At 37.2% G+C, this 19,317-nt stretch overlaps 1 protein-coding gene across 1 annotated transcript in view; it reads left to right on the forward strand.

The window, feature by feature from the left end:
- LOC126367990 (hemicentin-2) overlaps nucleotides 1–19,317 on the forward strand; it is a 105,567-nt gene that overhangs the window by 61,475 nt on the left and 24,775 nt on the right. The window contains exons 5-6 of the mRNA XM_050011810.1: nucleotides 16,934–18,088; nucleotides 18,319–18,887. Coding sequence (XP_049867767.1) covers nucleotides 16,934–18,088; nucleotides 18,319–18,887 — 1,724 coding nt within the window. The remainder of the gene's footprint in view (nucleotides 1–16,933; nucleotides 18,089–18,318; nucleotides 18,888–19,317) is intronic.

Consider the following 19,317-nt stretch of genomic DNA (forward strand, 5'->3'; position numbering starts at 1 on the left):
TCCACATTCATCAATCGTTTCATATACGCACGCCGGTTCAGAGTAGATGGTACATTATTTTTAATATTATTATGAATTCGATTATTTAAATTCGAAAATACTGTTGTACTGTTTGAGACAATTGCTGTATAGACATATGGGAAGACTTATTCCTGGTAAAGGTTCTTCTCCGGATCCCACGTCAGAGAAGATTTCAAATACTCTGTGAGGGGAAACACACTTTGTATGAATAAGACGTGAAACGTAAAATTAATTGTCAGGCAATTCAAATTAATTTATTCGGTGATGAACTCTGTTAGATCCTCGGTACATATCAAAAAAACATACTTTATTGCTAAAATACTTTATTGAGAAATAAAAAAAATAGTTATTATTATCTGCCTTTCTAGCAAAGCTATTGCTAATTGTAGCTTTTTATTTCGTATCTACTTATATTGTAAGAATGTTAAGCGACCATCATAATTTCCAGCTGCCTTTTTTAAAATCAATTGTTGTTATGTGGTAGCTTGACGCTCTTCTCCACCGCTGTAAAATGCAATAGAGAAATTTCACGAGGTAATCACAATGAAATATTGAATCAACACTTATTCACATTTATTTACGTAAAAAGTAAAAAATATGTCCAGTTTGGGTGCATTTAACGTTGGGGTACAAAGAGAACTTCTGTAAGTACCCCAACGTTCACCCTTTTTTTCTTGGGTGGGTCCATTATCTCCATGAAAGTTTCTAATAGGTCTTCGTATTCTATTTAAATGATTTGATAATAATATAATAATGGTACCTAATCACAGGCGGAGTGACAAACAATCATGACAAGTAATGTCTTGAACAATACGTGCGCCGCGCCATTCATTCGGTTTAACAAACCAAATCAAACATAATATAAAACATTTTACGAAAAAAATAGCAGTAAAACCATTTTATTAAATTCGTAAAAAGGAACGGCGAATGGAATGCTGAATGAATCAATGAATGACGATTTAAACCACGGACTATATTCGGACTAGTTAGTCTTTCATTGTTCCACGTTTTGTAATAAGGGTGGGTTGTTGTAATCCTAGTTTCAAAGTTAGTACTATCGTACCATTACCACCACAGACCGGGAGTTACTAGTCCGGATTTAAAACTAAACTATTTTTTTGTAATAAGACGGTAGAACTTGACATGCGAGCTAAACATTAACTCATAAGCTAAGACGCGCTAGCAGCTATCCGCCGCTCCCAATTAAAACTTTTAACTACGACAGTTATCCTGCTGTGAACTTGGAGGAGATACTGAGTACATGCTTTAAGCTGGTATTTACTTGGAACAGGATAAAGAAGTTTTTCTACTCGATCCAGCAAAATTTTTAGAGTTGCAGTCTTCAAGGGGCAAATTCGAACATTTCAAAAATCCAAATATTTCAAATATATATATATATATATTTGAAAAATTTAAATTTTATAAACATTTTGCTGGACCGAGTAGAAAAAATTCTTTATCCTGTTCCATATAAATATATATGTGTGTGTGTATATAATATTAGAAACAGATCCAGGACATGTTAAAGAAAGGTCAGGGTCGTAGTAAGTGGAATTCCGTGGTCTCTGCCTACCCTCATGGTAAATAGGCGTGATCTTATATGAATATATATATGAATACATTTGAAGATTAGTACATAATCTATAAAAATAATCAGTGTATCGGTGTGGTATTAATATTATATTTTTTGCCGTTGTTAATTCAAAATTTCGTAAATAGAACATTTTTGATCACGCTTACTAAGAGTAAAAAGAGAAATAATATAAATGTTTTAATGAAAATAATTGTTAATTTTGCGGTTGTTGAGTTTCATGTAAAATAAAATATGCGGATCCTTCCGTGCGGATTATATGAAACTACTGACATTTAATAAACTATTGACTTACACCGACACCATCCATTAACGTTTACTTTGATTTCGATGAATAATATATGCGTACAAGCCAGTCAGCGAAGCCTATTGGATAGTTATTTATGACTTTGACATAAATCTATTTATTAGTCTCTGGTGGTGCTTGTTTTCTGATCGGGGATGATCAATTCAGTTAAACAAATAACTTTGGTCGCGGACAGTCGTTCGGTACTTAGGTTGATTATTTAGTAGCCTGCTAGGCTTGAATAATAGCTTAATTCCTATAATGTCCATAGAAGTCGAGTGCTTTCAAGCGGCTAGAAAAGTCTTGAATAGCTTGACCTCTCTATAAAGTCGCGAATGCTCCAAATGAATAGGAAAGGCCGTTGCAATACAGCGGACGTATAAGTTGTATGGACTTGTACGTATACTGGCCCCGATTCCTGCAGACACCTCCTAATTTTATTTTAAGTTATACCCGTATTTTTCTTATCCGCCGAAAAGGAAAGGAACGGATGATTGTCAACAAGTTAATTTTAAAATGAATGAAAAATCCGTGCGAATAAAATAGGCATATCGCTGGTATGCAGTCCGTTTGACGTGCTGTCTATTTAATTTTGATGTAAAATTTTTAGCCGGTTGTTTTAGATTTCTGCTTAAAACGGACGTGTATTCCATAAATTTTATGCCTGTCGATTAGCCGTCCCGTTACATACACTTTATTGCACCAAAATAAAAAAGAAATAATTACAAAAAGATTCTTAACTAAATACATGGCAAATGGTGGCCTTATCGCTTAAAGCCTTTCTATTTCAACGGATAAGAAAATGACAGGTATAACTTAAAATAAAATTATATGGCGTCTGCAGGAATCGGGGCCATTATGTATGTAGGTGCTGACACAGCGCTAGCGCACCGCTAGCAGAGGTAGCCCCTCGCCTCATACTTCAGTCTGTACGGGTCAGGGCAACGGGTGACACGCGTACTAATCCTTCTGGCCGAACACGTGATTTGTTTTGTACTTTTGTAATTATATCCGCTGATTTTGGACAACAGACTTCAAAACAGGGTTTCACTTCTGAAATTCCTAACGCACAAGCCAATGTAGAGGCTCAGCTAGAGGTCCTGCCAACCCACCATGCTTGCACACAATTATATACTCGACATCTATAAATATACAATAAATATTTTTTTTAGCTTGGGCTCTAAACCACTGAATTCGATTTTGAGTTATAAATCATGTTTGGATCATAGAAATTTATATCATGTGGGGTGGGGCTTGTTCCCTATTACATGGGATTTAAATATAGCTGGCGAGGAGTGGACGTAAGTATACAATATACTAGACATATTTTGCTATGAAATACTACCCTTTCAGAGACAAACGTGATATATTTCATAGGCGATAATGATACTAAATGTGGCGTAGCACCTCATCATCAGCCCATTAACGTCCCCACTGCTGGGGCACGGGCCTCCCCTATGGATGGATAGGGAGATCGGGCCTTAAACCATCACGCGGGCCCAGTGCGGATTGATGGTTATTAACGACTGCTAATGCAGCCGGGACCAACGGCTTAACGTGCCTTCCGAAGCACGGAGGAGCTCGAGATGAAAACTTTTTTTTTTTTTTTTTGTGGTCACCCATCCTATGACCGGCCTTTTGCGAAAGTTGCTTTACTTCAACAATCGCAGACTGAGCGCGTTAACCGCTGCGCCACCGAGCTCCTCCACGTAGCACCTAATCTACTGGTAAAACAAAAAGCTTAAAAGATTTGTGGTTTTGTTGTAGGTAACCTTTTGTACAGTGTCGCTCTAATGTGTTTTTCTTTCTATTTTTCCTTAAGTAAAATAAATAAGTAAATAAATGTTTTTTGTTAGCGAGGTTCAGAATTCTGGTTAAACACTTGTGTAAATACATAAGCTCACCTTAAAAAAGATTTCGTATGACCTAAACCTGAGTATTATCTATGTGGGCATCTAGGTGTTGGCGATGCGATGAATAATACAGCTGGACAATGTTATTGATTTTTTATATTTTAAAGTTTAACACACGATACACCTTTGTTATGCAGATTTTAGAAGAAGAAGAAAGGCAAATATATAATTAAATATGAAATATAATTTTGTTGGGGATGCCAACAATCTGTTTACCGAAAAAATATATGATTGAACTAGTTGGAAGATTAAATAGGTAATGAAAATCATTGGTTGCAGAGTGAAAATCTGTCCTTCTATTGGCGAATTCAGAGACTATCTATCTATCTGTACATAAAGAATAGAGTATTCCGCACTTCCTCGCATTGATGTGCGGAGGTCTGTGGCTAGAAGACGTAATATACGCTGCATAATATTGCATGCTTAATTTTAAGAGCTGCTGGTAGGTGTTGAGTGTGAGTTGATCGCCATACAGGCACAAGTGCAAGTTTCATCTACTTCTCTACCCCAAATTTAGATTACATAATGAAAATTGACAATTAGCTCCCCTTCAGAACGATTTGCGTTTTGCGTGTTTCGACATCACATTAAGATTATCTACATTCGAGGTGTGTCGAATCACCTAGTCGTATATATTAGAATTATACGTGATTTGCCTTTTAATCTGTCGTTTAAGTTAAGATTTACCGTACTTCGTGCTTTTAAAGTGCCTAAAAATATAACTACTAAGTATATTTAATTTATTGTACTAAATTAGGTTATTATGCTAATAGTACTATCTACTCTGAACCGGCGTGCGTATGAAACGATTGATCAATGTAAAGGAAGCAAGAGAAGTGTGCCAGGATCGAAGTAAATGCAATTTCATAGTCTCTGCTTACCTCGGCGGGATATAAGCGTGACTTTGATGTATGTGGGCTTATTAGTTTTTTGTTAGAATTTCAATGCATCTGAAAAAAATATAGACTATGAAAAAATTCACTTCACATTCACGATTCTTGTTTCATGCTTTTGAGAGCGAGATTTTTCCGCAGTCGAGTTTTAGTTTTTATGCTTGTATTTTTATTTATATTAGGTACTTTGGGGTCTTATTATAAAATAACGTACTTCCAATATGTGATTTATACAAGATTCAGAAATCAAATCTATCATTTCATGACTGAGCAGTTAAGTTATCAATTCATTATAATTATCGAGTCCAGCAAATTCCTTTCATTTTGATACCCAAAACAACCACTGAGAAAAGAAACTTTTTCGTCCTCAGTTTACGTCCTCTAGAGGATGCCAATTGCCACATTACATTTAATACGTGACGTCACATAGCCTATAACCATCGGAGAATCAAGACCCTTTTAATGACACTTCATTTGTTAAATTCTAACAGGTGATTTAGAAGTTAAGTGGGAACAGACGTGCATATACACACACATACATACATAGCGGTCAAACACATAACCCTCTTTTTGGCTTTGCCACAGTCGAATAAAAATAACCTACCGATTAGGTTTGCGATTGTTTGCGCATTTGAAACGCTGATGAATACCTACGTATTACAAGTGACACAAAGAGATGAGGTCTAGTCGATGGACAACGAATAGAGAACTAAGACCGTCTGTGTTGAAGCGTATGACAACTTGAGGTACACACCTAATATTAAACCTAAACCATCGATTTGTCGTAGGTTACATTGTATATAATGTTGTTTGTTATATTACGTCTGACGGATTAAAAATATACTGAAAAGCTACTTTATAAATACCTTTACTATTTGTAGAAAGTATTATTTTATTCATTTTAATTTGGTAAATGTTGTACAAAATTACAATGGAACGTCCACTACGAATAATTCACACCATTAGTGAGGCTAAAAGTATTAAAACGCATTTTTATGGTTCGTGTACTTGAGTAGGTACCTAAACAAATTATAATTTTAGAAACAGTTACAATTCCTGTGTCGCACTAAAATTAAGTCTGCAATTCGTGTGTGATGCATACAATGCAATGTAAATTCAATTTATTTTTGTATTTAGTGATGCGCTGTCTATAATAATGATGTCTATGCTCTGTGAGGTTCGTAGTCGCTGGATTCGCAAATGCTATGTTAATACTATGGACCTGGACATTAATTCGGCAATCACTGGGTCATTAAATTATAATGATCTAAGGCATACTAACGTCCCACACATACATAGGTAGCGATAGTAACACAGACGTCTGTCATCGCCTCGGTTCACCCGTTATAATAGGTGTGTCGTCACGGGAACGGACCCATTTTATTTCGGTCCGCTCAGAATATTGTTCGGTAAATGACATGCAAAAAGACCTTTTTCAGGCGTACCCATAACATGGGCACAAATAAAAAGCGTATCACGAGGGAGCGTGAACGCAGTGTTGTGTCGAGCCACCGGCACGGCGAGGTTAAAACCGTTTACCGAGTGCGGCGAGGGCTGAAAGGAAGGAAAAGGCGAAATGAGGGATTCTGTTTGCGCTGCTTCCTCCGTGTGGAATGCAAAATTGTGGCCACCCTCTAGCCTCAGTGAATCTCTGAGCAAGCCCACGGGCTAACAAAAAGGCAATACCTACATTTTGCATTATTTTTGTTAGAATTAGATTTTCACCACCTTCTATTATTCCAGATTCTTTGTGTGCTCAGTGTAATGAGAAAATATTATGTACTTACTGTGAAAATGTTCGTGCTCTTACAATGTTTTCTTTTGGCAAAATACAAACATAAAAGTTAATATAAGTTTTAACTAGGTAAACAACTGTTCTATTCATTCCTATAATATTTTCCTGGTATTTGTTATTTTCCCGTTGCTATAACTAACAATTCTAAGAAGGCCTTAAGAACATAGTTTGGAAGTAACCTCAAATAAAAGTAGAACAACATTTTTTCTAGAAAGAAAATTACACTTCGTACGTGTGAATAAGACAATCATTGAAGTTCCGAATCGATTGTAGGTTAATTTTAGAGGTTACGCTTGTAATTTCTGAAAATATGATCTTGTTTTTAAATACCTTGTCGCTTTTGCGTAATTATGTGAAACAGTTATTAAAAAAAAATTCTAGGGCATGTAAAGTTTATACAGACAAGAATAGGTGGTATGTCTTATATGATAAATGTTTGTTGTATGTGATATGGTGATATGGATAGAAATTCGTTCGCTGTACAAAAAGAAAAATTAGGCTTAAATAATTCTTGTCACCCCGAGCGTGTCGTGGAATTCGATGAAAGGTCATACTTGATTATGTCATAAACTATCATCATTGTCCATAAATAGTTCTCCTTATTTATCTTTAGTAAGTAGATACACTTGTCGAAAGTGGCTATAGATTATATTGTGATGACTTAGAGATTATGTCGCCTACCTTGACATGGTTTACAGACGAAAGTGTCTGTGTTTTTGTTGATTTTTGGCTGTACTTCCTTAGTACGAAGTTTCTGTCTGTAACACGGTCTTCCATTGTAAACAAACGAAAAGCGGTGGAACTTCGTTCAGCAGTCTGTCAGAACAGCGCCCGGAAACACACCTCAGAGTTACTTACTTGCACCCCTTGTGAAACTTTCGTCATAAAACCAAATAAATGGCACAGGAACATGTGCGCGGTACGTGTTGATACTAAGTACGTGACTTTTACAAAATAGTAACAAAACCATTTGAAATTAGCTGCATAGTAGCTGTGTAATATTTACAGGTATGTAAGTCGGAAATCGCGCTTTTGTTGGCGTAGATCTAAGAGGATCCTTTCCTATTTTGCTGTAAGAAGGCGCAAAGTCGACACGTTTTGGGTCAAAGGGCGCTTATTTTCTTGAGTAAATAAGCTTTTTTCCTCATGCGTTAACTGCCTAGTAAAAAATGAGTCTGGTGTTATAATTAAGAGTGGAAATTATGTTTTACCTATTGATTTGAGATTGAAAATTGAAAACGTAGTTTTGTCTATACTTATAATAAAACTGTAGAGAGGTCAATTCTGTACATTAAATATATTTTCAAAATAACTATTAGGGATCTATTAGTGATCGATACTAAATGCAATCAGTAAAATTTTTGTCTGTCTGTCTGTCTGTCTGTATGTTCCTTATAGAAACAAAAACTACTGGACGGATTTTAATGAAACTTGGTACAATTATTCTTCATACTCCTGGGCAGGTTATAGTATACTTTTCATCACGCTACAATCAAGAGGAGCAGAGTAGTGAAGGGAAATTTTGGGAAAACGGGAGAAGTTACTCCATTTTTTAAACTTCCTTCGCGTGAGCAGCCTTAATGGTTAAAGTTGCATAGAAATCATGTATGACGGAAATATCTTAATATATATAAGGAGAAACTGACTGACTGAATGACTGACATATCAACGCACAGCCTAAACGGCTAAACGTAGGCACTTGAAATTAGGAAGGGACGTAGCTTAGGTACCGTAGAGGTGCACTAAGAAAGGAATTCTCGAAATTTCCACGGGAACAGGAATTAGCGGGAAAACCCTTTTGTATAAAAATTCTAAACCGCTTAAGTTAGACGCTTGAAATTTGGCATGCAGGTACCATAGTTAAAGCTCAGTTGCAACTGGATATTGCAAAATTCCCACGGGAACGGGAGTTAGCGGGAAAAAACATTTGTATGATAAAATCTAAACCGCGTAAGATAGATGTTTTCAATTTAGCATGCATGCTACGAATAAAAGCATGCACCTTAGTAAATATATATTTAAGTTATGGCTGTATTTTGAAAAATGGGAATTGGCGGGTAAAAAAAATTGTATGAAAAAATCTAAACTGCATAAGTTAGATGCTTGAAATTTGACATGCATATATTATATACCTTAGTGAATGCAAAGTTAAAAATTTCCCTGGGAACGGGAAGCGAGTTAGAGGCTTGAAATTTATAGCTCGCGGTAGTGGCAACCAAGAAACGTCGCGGCCGCGGCGGCGTTCGTGGGGCGGTGACAGAGTGGCGAGGCGCGGAGGGAGGGGGGGGGGGGGGATTCAGATACCCGAGTGAGCAACCGGAACGCGGCATACGCGTGAGGGCAGACGTCGTTGATGGTCGTGTCAAATATTGAATTTTGCGGGCGAACTTTTTACTATTCTTGGATGGTTCAAATCTTTCGTAGGTAGTTTTCTGTTGAATTTTCCAGGCGGACGTTTCACGGCGTATTTCTGTTGTAATTTTTAAATTTTGTTTAAATTTTCGAAACTGATCGTATTTTCCTAAAATATCAAACCAAATCATAAACTAATAATCTAGAAATTAATAACAATTCATTATTTAACTGAGATACTTATACTGTAACCTCATTTAAAAATAATAAAATTAAGCATTTTTTAACGGGGACTATATTTTCTATCACCAAAATTTATATTTGTCATCAAGATGTATCACCTAATAAATAGATCTATCGCCACGAAATATTTTCGTTCTCAGATAAACAAAAATTGTTCCCAGGTATGAATTATCAAATTAATGTTAATGGTGCTAATTCCTGTAAATACTATCTAATTTTATTTTAGGTTATATCTGTCATTTTCTTATCCGCCGAAAAGGAAAGGGACGGGTAATCGACAAGCATAAAATTTATGGAACAAACGTCAATTTTAAGCACAAATCTAAAACAGCCGTCTAAAAATTCGCCCGGGTTATTCATTTATTTACTCATTCTTCCTAAAATTAAGAGCTGTCAATCATCCGTCCCTTTCCTTTTCGGCGGATAAGAAAATGACAGGTATAACTTAAAGTAAAATTAAGAGATGTCTGCAGGAATCGGGGCCAATATATGTGTAAAATAAGAGATCGATAACCAATAAAATTATATTGCATTACATGAATATAAACTTCGTTCTTATAATAACAGTTTTGTTACTTAAATAATAACTCTGTGCTCAGAATGGTAGATCTGTCACCAAATAAATCGATTATCGATCCCTGACTGCGACTCCTTTTTATTTGATATTTTGTCACCAATACAGTAGTAACATTTTATTTCGTTCAGATATTAAATTAATAGTATTCGTTACCAATTTAATACATCAATTTATAATTTTAATGAAAAAATGATCAAAGGGGCGGAGACAAATTGGCGCGCTTTAAAAATTGACTAATCCGGCCTCAACGATGGGTAGTAGGTAACGAGGTTCGATCACACGATGCGCGACGCGCGCGGCGTGCCATAAGCCAGCCATTTTAAACCAGCGCTGATTGTTCAGTGGTAATTATTTTAAACAATAAATATTGATTATATTGACTTTAATTGTTTTATTTACTACTCTGCTAAATATAATTTATACTACCAGTGGAAATTTAGAACCTTGGGAGTCTAGTTAAGTAGCAGAATCTTTTGGTTGAAACGATGATGACAACCCTAATTTTTTATTTGAACTTAATGCAATTTTCTAGTAACATAATATGATTTATTGGTAATCTCTTTAAATTAGTTTGTTTAAATACTTATTAGGACACACCTATTATAATACATACAAAAACATTTATTTGGTACTAGACCTTATATCTCAGGATTTTAGGTGATTTATTGTGGAACTGATTTTGCATTGTTTGGTGACTACATTTTGGTGACAGATCTACTATTTTGAGGACAAACCCTATTATTTAAGAAACACAAAACTAATTAAATTGGTGATAGCTTAAATGATACCCTTTTTTAACCTTTCTCCCACACACACAAAGATCTTTCTTTTATAACACGCCACGCGGACGGAGTCGCGGGCAAAAGCTAGTGTATAAATAAGTTTATATAGATAAATAAATAAATCGATACTTATATCGAGACTTATCCGTACTGTTATATGTATAACTAGCTTTTGCCCGCGACTCCGTCCGCGTGGCGTGTTATAAAAGAAAGATCTTTGTGTGTGTGGGAGAAAGGTTAAAAAATGCTTAATTTTATTATTTTTAAATGAGGTTACAGTATAAGTAGCTCAGTTAAATAATGAATTGTTATTAATTTCTAGATTATTAGTTTATGATTTGGTTTGATATTTTAGGAAAATACGATCAGTTTCGAAAATTTAAACAAAATTAAAAAATTACAACAGAAATACACCGTGAAACGTCCGCCTGGAAAATTCAACAGAAAATTACCTACGAAAGATTTGAACCATCCAAGAATAGTGAAAAGTTCGCCCGCAAAATTCAATATTTGACACGACCATCAACGACGTCTGCCCTCACGCGTCTGCCGCGTTCCAGTTGCTCACTCGGGTATCTGCCCCCCTCCGCGCCTCGCCACTCTGTCGCCGCCCCACAAACGCCGCCGCGGCCGCGACGTTTCTTGGTTGCCACTACCGCGAGCTATAAATTTCAAGCCTCTAACTCGCTTCCCGATCCCAGGGAAATTTTTAACTTTGCATTCACTAAGGTATATAATATACTTATGCATGTCAAATTTCAAAAATAAAAGAGAAGGTGCAGGTCGTGTCGTATCGGGAGGTGAAGGTTTTGGCGGGAAGAAGAGAGGAATGGCGGTTACTCCACCGACAAGAGCGCAGCTCTTAAATAGAGAGAGAGAGAGATGTCAAATTTCAAGCCTCTAACTTATGCAGTTTAGATTTTTTCATAAAATTTTTTTTACCCGCCAATTCCCATTTTTCAAAATACAGCCATAACAAAAATTTATATTTACTAAGGTATGCATGCATGCTTTTATTCGCAGCATGCATGCTAGATTGAAAACATCTATCTTACGCGGTTTAGATTTTATCATACAAATGTTTTTTTCCCGCTAACTCCCGTTCCCGTTGGAATTTTGCAATATCCAGTTGCAACTAAGCTTTAAGTTAACTATGGTACCTGCATGCCAAAATTCAAGCGTCTAACTTAAGCGGTTTAGAATTTTTTATACAAAAGGGTTTTCCCGCTAATTCCTGTTCCCGAGGGAATTTCGAGAATTCCTTTCTTAGTGCACCTCTACGGTACCTAAGCTACGTCCCTTCCTAATTTCAAGTGCCTACGTTTAGCCGTTTAGGCTGTGCGTTGATATGTCAGTCATTCAGTCAGTCAGTTTCTCCTTTTATATATTTAGATATTTCCGTCATACATGATTTCTATATAACTTTAACCATTAAGGCTGCTCATGCGACGGAAGCTTAAAAAATGGAGTAACTTCTCCCGTTTTCCCAAAATTTCCCTTCACTACTCTGCTCCTATTGATTTTAGCGTGATGAAAAGTATACTATAACCTGCCCAGGAATATGAAGAATAATTGTACCAAGTTTCATTAAAATCCGTCCAGTAGTTTTTGTTTCTATAAGGAACATACAAACAGACAGACAGACAGACAGACAGACAGATAGACAGACAGACAGACAAAAATTTTACTGATTGCATTTTTGGCATCAGTATCGATCACTTATCACCCCCTGATAGTTATTTTGAAAATATATTTAATGTACAGAATTGACCTCTCTACAGATTTATTATAAGTATATGTAGATGTATGCATTGTATAGCACTTATTATATACATAGTCGGTGGGTGGGTAGAGTCACTACTACCAACATAACGTAATAAGCATATGAGTTGGTAATTACAAATCATTTCTCGGAGATGTACCTGAGTCTTTGTGGAATATTCCATATTGAAATTTGGAACCTTGTTATAACATGCATTAATTGACCTGAAGTTTTTGCAAAGATCTACCATTAGACAATATTTAACATAAATAATTATATTTTACCTATCTTCTTTATTTGAACCAAACAAATAATTTTAATGTGAATTGAACTGAACGATATCAATTATCTTGTGTGTTTTGTCACAGAATAAATATTTATGTAGAATAAATGCAATTAAAGCTGTGTTAATTAAATAAACGGTTACATGACAGTAAAAAGATAAAACGGTTAAAGTTTTGAAACAACGACATTGATTATTTCATACGTACTATAACGAATACAATACACATAATCATAATACATAGGTACTTCTGTTAAACAAATACTAGCAGGCGCATATTTTGTATTTTTATATAATGGTAAGTGCATTACTAACAGTATTGGATTATTAATATACTGGATTCGTTAGTATTTTTTATATAGTGCAATAGGGCCGTCGAAACTAAATTCATGTGTTATGTCTGATTGTTAATAAGTTCTGTGCAATAAAGCGTATTTGATTTGATTATTTTACCATAGGTACGTCACACATTTTTTACCTACGTAACACATTGTATAATATGGTAATAGCCATGTCTAACATAATGGACAAATTATCACAGCCGGGACACTCCATACAGAAATCTCGTTATTACCGTTTGCTGCCTATCCTGTGCGTGCAAGCGAGAGAAACAGTCCGCGCGCGATCTCCCTTACTCCGATTTACTTTATAAATTAAAGACTATAGAATAACAAATAATACTATCTAATGGGCCAAGTGAGCGCGAAACGCGTGTCATGCAAGTATGAGCAAATAGTCATCACTTAATACTTCAACTTTGCACTCCACTCGACCGCAAACTTTACGACACACACGGAGCTCTGCGATAGTATATTAAAAGTTGCATTATAACTTGCAGGGAAAATACAAATATCGACTATCATGCAAGGAGATTAAAAAAAAACCTTAGTATGATCGGCTATTTATTAAAAAAAAAATACTTTTGTATGCATTGTCTTACAAAAAAAATATGACATACAATCGCAGCCTATCTTATAAAATATACATTGCCAGTAAAGTGCCTATGGAATTTGAGAAACAGTTCTTAGAGCTATCGTAGTTATCTGTTTGTAGGTGTAGTAGTAAAATAAAGTGGGGTTGAACAGGCGATAGCGGTTCTCATATAAAATGCTCGATAGGGCCTTTCCGAACTCTTTCTTATATTCCGTGGTAGTACTTATTACTGTTTGTTTCATGCTTTAGCCACAGATATTTAAGCCGTGCCTGTGAGCTATAGGATGGTGCCAATAAGCTATTGTAACGTATTGTACTTATAATTCCTTAGTAGACTTTTACGACATGTCCGAGTTAATAAACATTTGAACGCATTTCGTGTCTTTACTTCCTATCTGAATGAAAACAGGTATAACATGTATGAGGCAATACCTCTTTCACGTCTTCACAGAAAATTGAATATTCCGAGATTGCATATCGAAACACAGAGATACAGCATCAAATCTATTCACTGGCAACCAATGTTTGGTTTACCAACGCAGAGAGCGACGGTGGTTACCTATACGCCTTATCTATGTAGGTATGGTTGTAATAATTCATAAAGACTAACTAGTCTTTAGAATACAACTATGAATTAAAAAAGAAAATTGAAAAGACTAACTAGTCTTTAGAATACAACTATGAATTATTACTATGACTGAATTTAATCGCAGATATTATTTTAAAGCATTCTGAAGCAAATCCTAAACTAAAAATGAGTAAATTATTTGTTCTTTTAAAAGCGATTGCAAGTCAAATTCAGAATAAAGAAGAATAAAACTTACATAATTTGTCTATTATAGTACTTAACACCCTCTCGGGTAAGCTAGGGAGATCCGCTCACTAGAAAATCTATGCAAATTGCTCTTGCCTTAGCCAACAACATATCCTCATCGCGTAAGCTCACAGCATATTCAGAGCTATTTTTTACATTTTTTCTAAAGAATAAGCTGTTAAAAGCGAACGCTTAAAAGGGTTTAAAACTTTCAGCCAGGGCCGTTAACTAGAACAGTTTCGTAATTTTACTTAAGTAAACATGTAAAGAGCTGCTACAAAGTGTACAAGAATATACAGGGTGTTAGAGACATAGTAACGAATACTTAGGGGGATGATTCAGACCTAGATTCTGAGTTGATATCAAGTAGAATTTCTTATCGGAAAATTCATGAAACTTTTGGTATCCCATCCCCACAATATTTGGTACAGAGAACCAAATAAAGTATTTTCGTAATATTTCTTAAGTAAACATACAAAAATACGCTAAGGAAGTGTACGAATACCTGCAGACGCAGATTAAACAAACAGAACGCGCATGAAAGCGTCAGTGCATACGAGATAAACATGCAGTGCGTGTTGTAATCCGACGAACATTGTAAATAGATTTATTATTGGTGGGCTGGTATAACGGCATATCCGCTTCCTATTACGATAGGGCTGACCACATCAAATGTTATGAACACGTCTTGCATCAAATAATCATCTTAGCGTTGCTTCTAAAAGAGTACCTAGGTTTAATTTCTAGTTGGTCGATTTGCAGGTCGATTCCCGGTTGACACTAATTAGCAAACGAACTTGACTCAGCTTAGAACGTTTCTCCACCAACCTGTAGCTGTAACGGGTTCAATACTACGTAAACATGGAGCATACTCCACTTCGCTGCTCTAATGCGGGTTGGTGGAGCTGTTTTACGGCTAATAGCCGGGACTAACAGCTTCCGTGGTCTTGTGGTTAGAGCGTTGGGCTCTTGATCTGGAGATTGGGGTTCGATTCCGTTGGGGACATTGTCTGATGAGACTGTCCTTTGTATGTTAAGGACATTGCAGGCTGGAATCACCTACTTGTCCGGAAAAGTAAGATGATGTCGTCCTTCGAAGGGCACTAAATACTAAAACAATAAATATTAAATTTTAAACTCTACGATATGTGGGACAACATCCACTATTTAGTTTGCCCTTCACTAAAAATTGGGGAACTTTTCATTAAAACTATTAATTAGGTTCTATAAGTGTTTACTAACTAGAATTAAATATTATTTCGGTACATAAATACCTAATATTGTAAGGTGGCAGAGGAATCATTGGTGCGCGAGTTCGACTTTTTAAAGAAAGCATACTAATCACGTACTTATACCCGCTTCTCATTCAACTCATGTGAAAGGATTAACGCTGAAATGAAAAGCCGCGAATGTTGAAGCCATAAGGTAACGTTCCCACTGACGCGAAGGAGCGTTGAGCGGTACAGATTCTACAAACTCGCTTTCTCGCGTTCTCACACGGTCTTCCTATAATTATAAGTTTAAATATATAAAAATATTTTTTCGCTTTATTAAGCAATAATATTCTGTAAAATTTAACCTCTACCCTTATACACTTCGAGTACCTACGTAATCTATATCAAATTATATTAAGAAGTTTTGAATCAGTTTGCTGAAGTATGCGTCGTAGTTACTGTACATAATAATATTACTAGGTTTATTGGTAAGATCATGACATGACTTCCTATAGTAGGTACGTTACCAAGAGACACGTCTGTCTCCGTACATACATGGAATACGAATTCTATGATTACATTCGTACACCTATATATTTGAATACAATTCAAATTCATTGTATGTAAAACAAGAGAAATGCGCGTGACATGTAGACAAATGTGTCTACTGCGCTACTGGGCATTAAGCTGTCCGGCGTATGTTAAAATTGAGTAAGATTTATATTGTAAGAACGAGAAAGAAAATAAGCAAATGCGTTTATTCAGTGCTGCTATGGTAGTTATTTCCAGTCACGCCCCTGTTTTAGCACTCTACATTTAGTGGAGCTTAGAAGGTATTACGTTACTTTTTAGGTACTTATATGTTTCGCACCTGCTTTCCTACATTTTCATTTAAAATTCCTACTGCATAAACACGAGCGCAGCTGGCAACCCTAAATTACGAGGTGCACATGGTATCAATCAAATAAACAAAAGTATGAAACGCTTGGTCCAGATCGGTACGGTATGCCCCAATTTTTCCGTGGTCTGGTACTCATCTCGAATATTTTATTTATGAATATTATCATTGTTCAAAAGGCGAACCTCCTGCCCTCAGCATAATCATAAATTTCAAAGCTCTCGTCTTGCGCGGGGCCATTTTATGCTCCTCGTGGATATGACTTGACTACGAAGAATGCGTAAGAAATATTCCTTCAAGCATTCAAATGCTTCACTTATTCAAATAATTATTTCGACTTTTCCTCAACTTTTATGAGTGTTCTTATTTACATCAGTTTTATTTTGTTGAGGTTCAACTTTTAACTGTTAAACAAAATTACTTTCATAATTTGCTTAATAACTTTTTATGGACGTTTTACATTGCACTGAAATAGGAATTTATAATTCTTGCGAATTTTGTACGTTTGTGTTGTGTGTTACGAAGCTTTTGTGTATGTTTACAGAAATGTAATAAATTATTTGTGTTTGTTTTTAGACTACCCTCGCGTGGAAGTTGGCCCTGACAATCCTCTTCGGGTGGAAATCGATGGCACTGCGACGATGGATTGCAAGGTGGACGCGAAGCCGCAAGTCAGCTCCGTGAAGTGGACTAGGAACGGCAAATACATATCCAACTCCTTCACTCACTCCATCCCCGGCGTCACCAGCCAGGACGCTGGCAAGTACACCTGCACAGCCGACAACGGTCTCGGCAGACCAGGCGAAAAGGAAGTCTACCTAGACGTCCTTTTTCCGCCGAGCGTGACCGTTGAGTCAAAAACGTATGAGGCCGAAGAGGGTGGCAATGTGGAGATCCGTTGCGAAGTATTCGCAAATCCTGAACCTATATACATTGAATGGACCATGGAAGGCAAGCCCGACTTTCAACAGAAAGGGAATACGCTAGTATTGAGGAAAGTTAACGCCGATATGGCCGGGACTTATGTATGTCGAGCGGCGAATGTTATAAATTCAAGCAATGGGAAGAGTGTAGAGCGTGCTAGCAGCGCGTCTGTGGCGGTGCTGGTGCGGCACAAGCCGGGGCGCGCGCGCATCAGCCCCGACCGGCCCGTGGCGCAGGAGGGCACGGCCGTCACCCTCACCTGCAGCGCCAAGCCGCCCGGCTGGCCCGCGCCGCAGTTCCGCTGGTTCCGCGACAACGGCAACCCCGACGCCAAACCGGCCATACTTGCTACCAGCAACCAGTACACCATCCCGAGCGCCCATCTCGGAAGTGAGGGCGTCTACCGCTGCCAAGCTACCAACGAGCTCGGACACGGCGATCTCGCCTCCGTGACCCTCGAGGTCCATCAACCGCCGCATTTCCAGTCGAAACTTCCTCTTCACATGACGAAGCGATCTGGCGAAGAAGACTACTCCATATCTTGTAGTGCCCAAGGAAAACCGAGACCAAATATCAAGTGGTACAAAGATAATGCTGAAATAAAACCCGATGCGAATTTGTATGAGGTTAAGACTGATTTCACGGAAGGCAGCAACGCCGTGTTCAACGTACAATCAACGCTCAGGTTCAATGGAAAGGCGAGAAGCAACTTAAATGATTTAATACCTGATGACAGGGGAACGTACACGTGTTCATTTGAGAATGAAGTTAAGAGAGTCGACTCATCTATGACGCTAAGAATAGAACGTAAGTATCACTCGTACTTACACTTAATTGACTCCCAACTTCAATTTGGTTAATTAGTAGTCGTTAGTGTGAAGTTCAACATCACACTCACATTCACATAGAAATAAACAGGTAAATATGTAGGTAAGTAGCCAGAAATAAAGAAAGTTCAACAAGACAAATTGTTTGCAAAACTTTTTTACTTGTAGCTTAGTATTACATGTCGACGATTTATTTATTTTTATTTGCAGATCCACCGCTCGCTATAAAACAGCAAAAGAAAGTAGCATACGACCTAATGGAGACAGCCGAGATTTCGTGCAGAGTTCTCTCGTTCCCAAAACCAGAATTTCAATGGCTGTATGGCTCTAGTACTTCTCCACTGCAAATGTCATCCGATGGTCACTACGACATCAATACCACGACGAACAACAACGATTCGTACTACAGCGTGTTGAGGATAAAGAACATTAGTCCGAGGGATTACGGAGACTATTACTGTAAAGTTACAAATGCGCTAGGCAGCATTAAGCCGCAGATTAGGTTACAGCCGAAAGGCGCTCCGGAATCGCCTAAATTGCTGTCCGTACAGAAGGTGGGGCCTTCGTATGTGACATTGAAATGGGAGGCAGGGTTTAACGGGGGCTTGTCGAGCACGAAGTACTTCGTGTTGTATAGACGCGTGGGCAGGAGCGCGGCGGGCGGCGAGCGCTGCGGCAGCGAGCGTGCCGGAGACCATGATTGGATGGAGTACGACTGCGGACGCATCAACCCCTGTAACGTCACACGCCTCGAGCAATACAGCTCCTACACCTTCAAGGTAATTATCTTCATCATTTTCAAACTTCCCAACGTTGTTTAAACTATGACGTCATGACTTGTGACCATTGGAATGTCGCTGTAATTTTACATGTCGTAGGCTTAAAGTCGTGTACCGGGAGCCAGAGACTATTCCTCAAATAAACGTTTCTTCATTCCCTATATTTACATACTTACGAATAGATTGTGTTTGTATTGACGAAACATGAATCAATGTTGTTGGATATTAATGGAACGAGACTATTCCAACATTTATTTATTTATTATGCCGCATTACTAGTAGATTATGACTTGTAAAATAGCTGCAAAAGAATTGTATTAGGCATACAAATCAGAAGTTCGAATATGATTAATTTATGTTTGTTTTTCATTTTATTGCAACCGACAGCACGAAACGTTCATTTTCAAGGTAAATTGGCCGAGCTGTATCT

The sequence above is a fragment of the Pectinophora gossypiella genome, chromosome 7 (assembly GCF_024362695.1).
Source record: "Pectinophora gossypiella chromosome 7, ilPecGoss1.1, whole genome shotgun sequence".
In the NCBI taxonomy this organism is placed as follows: domain Eukaryota; kingdom Metazoa; phylum Arthropoda; class Insecta; order Lepidoptera; family Gelechiidae; genus Pectinophora; species Pectinophora gossypiella.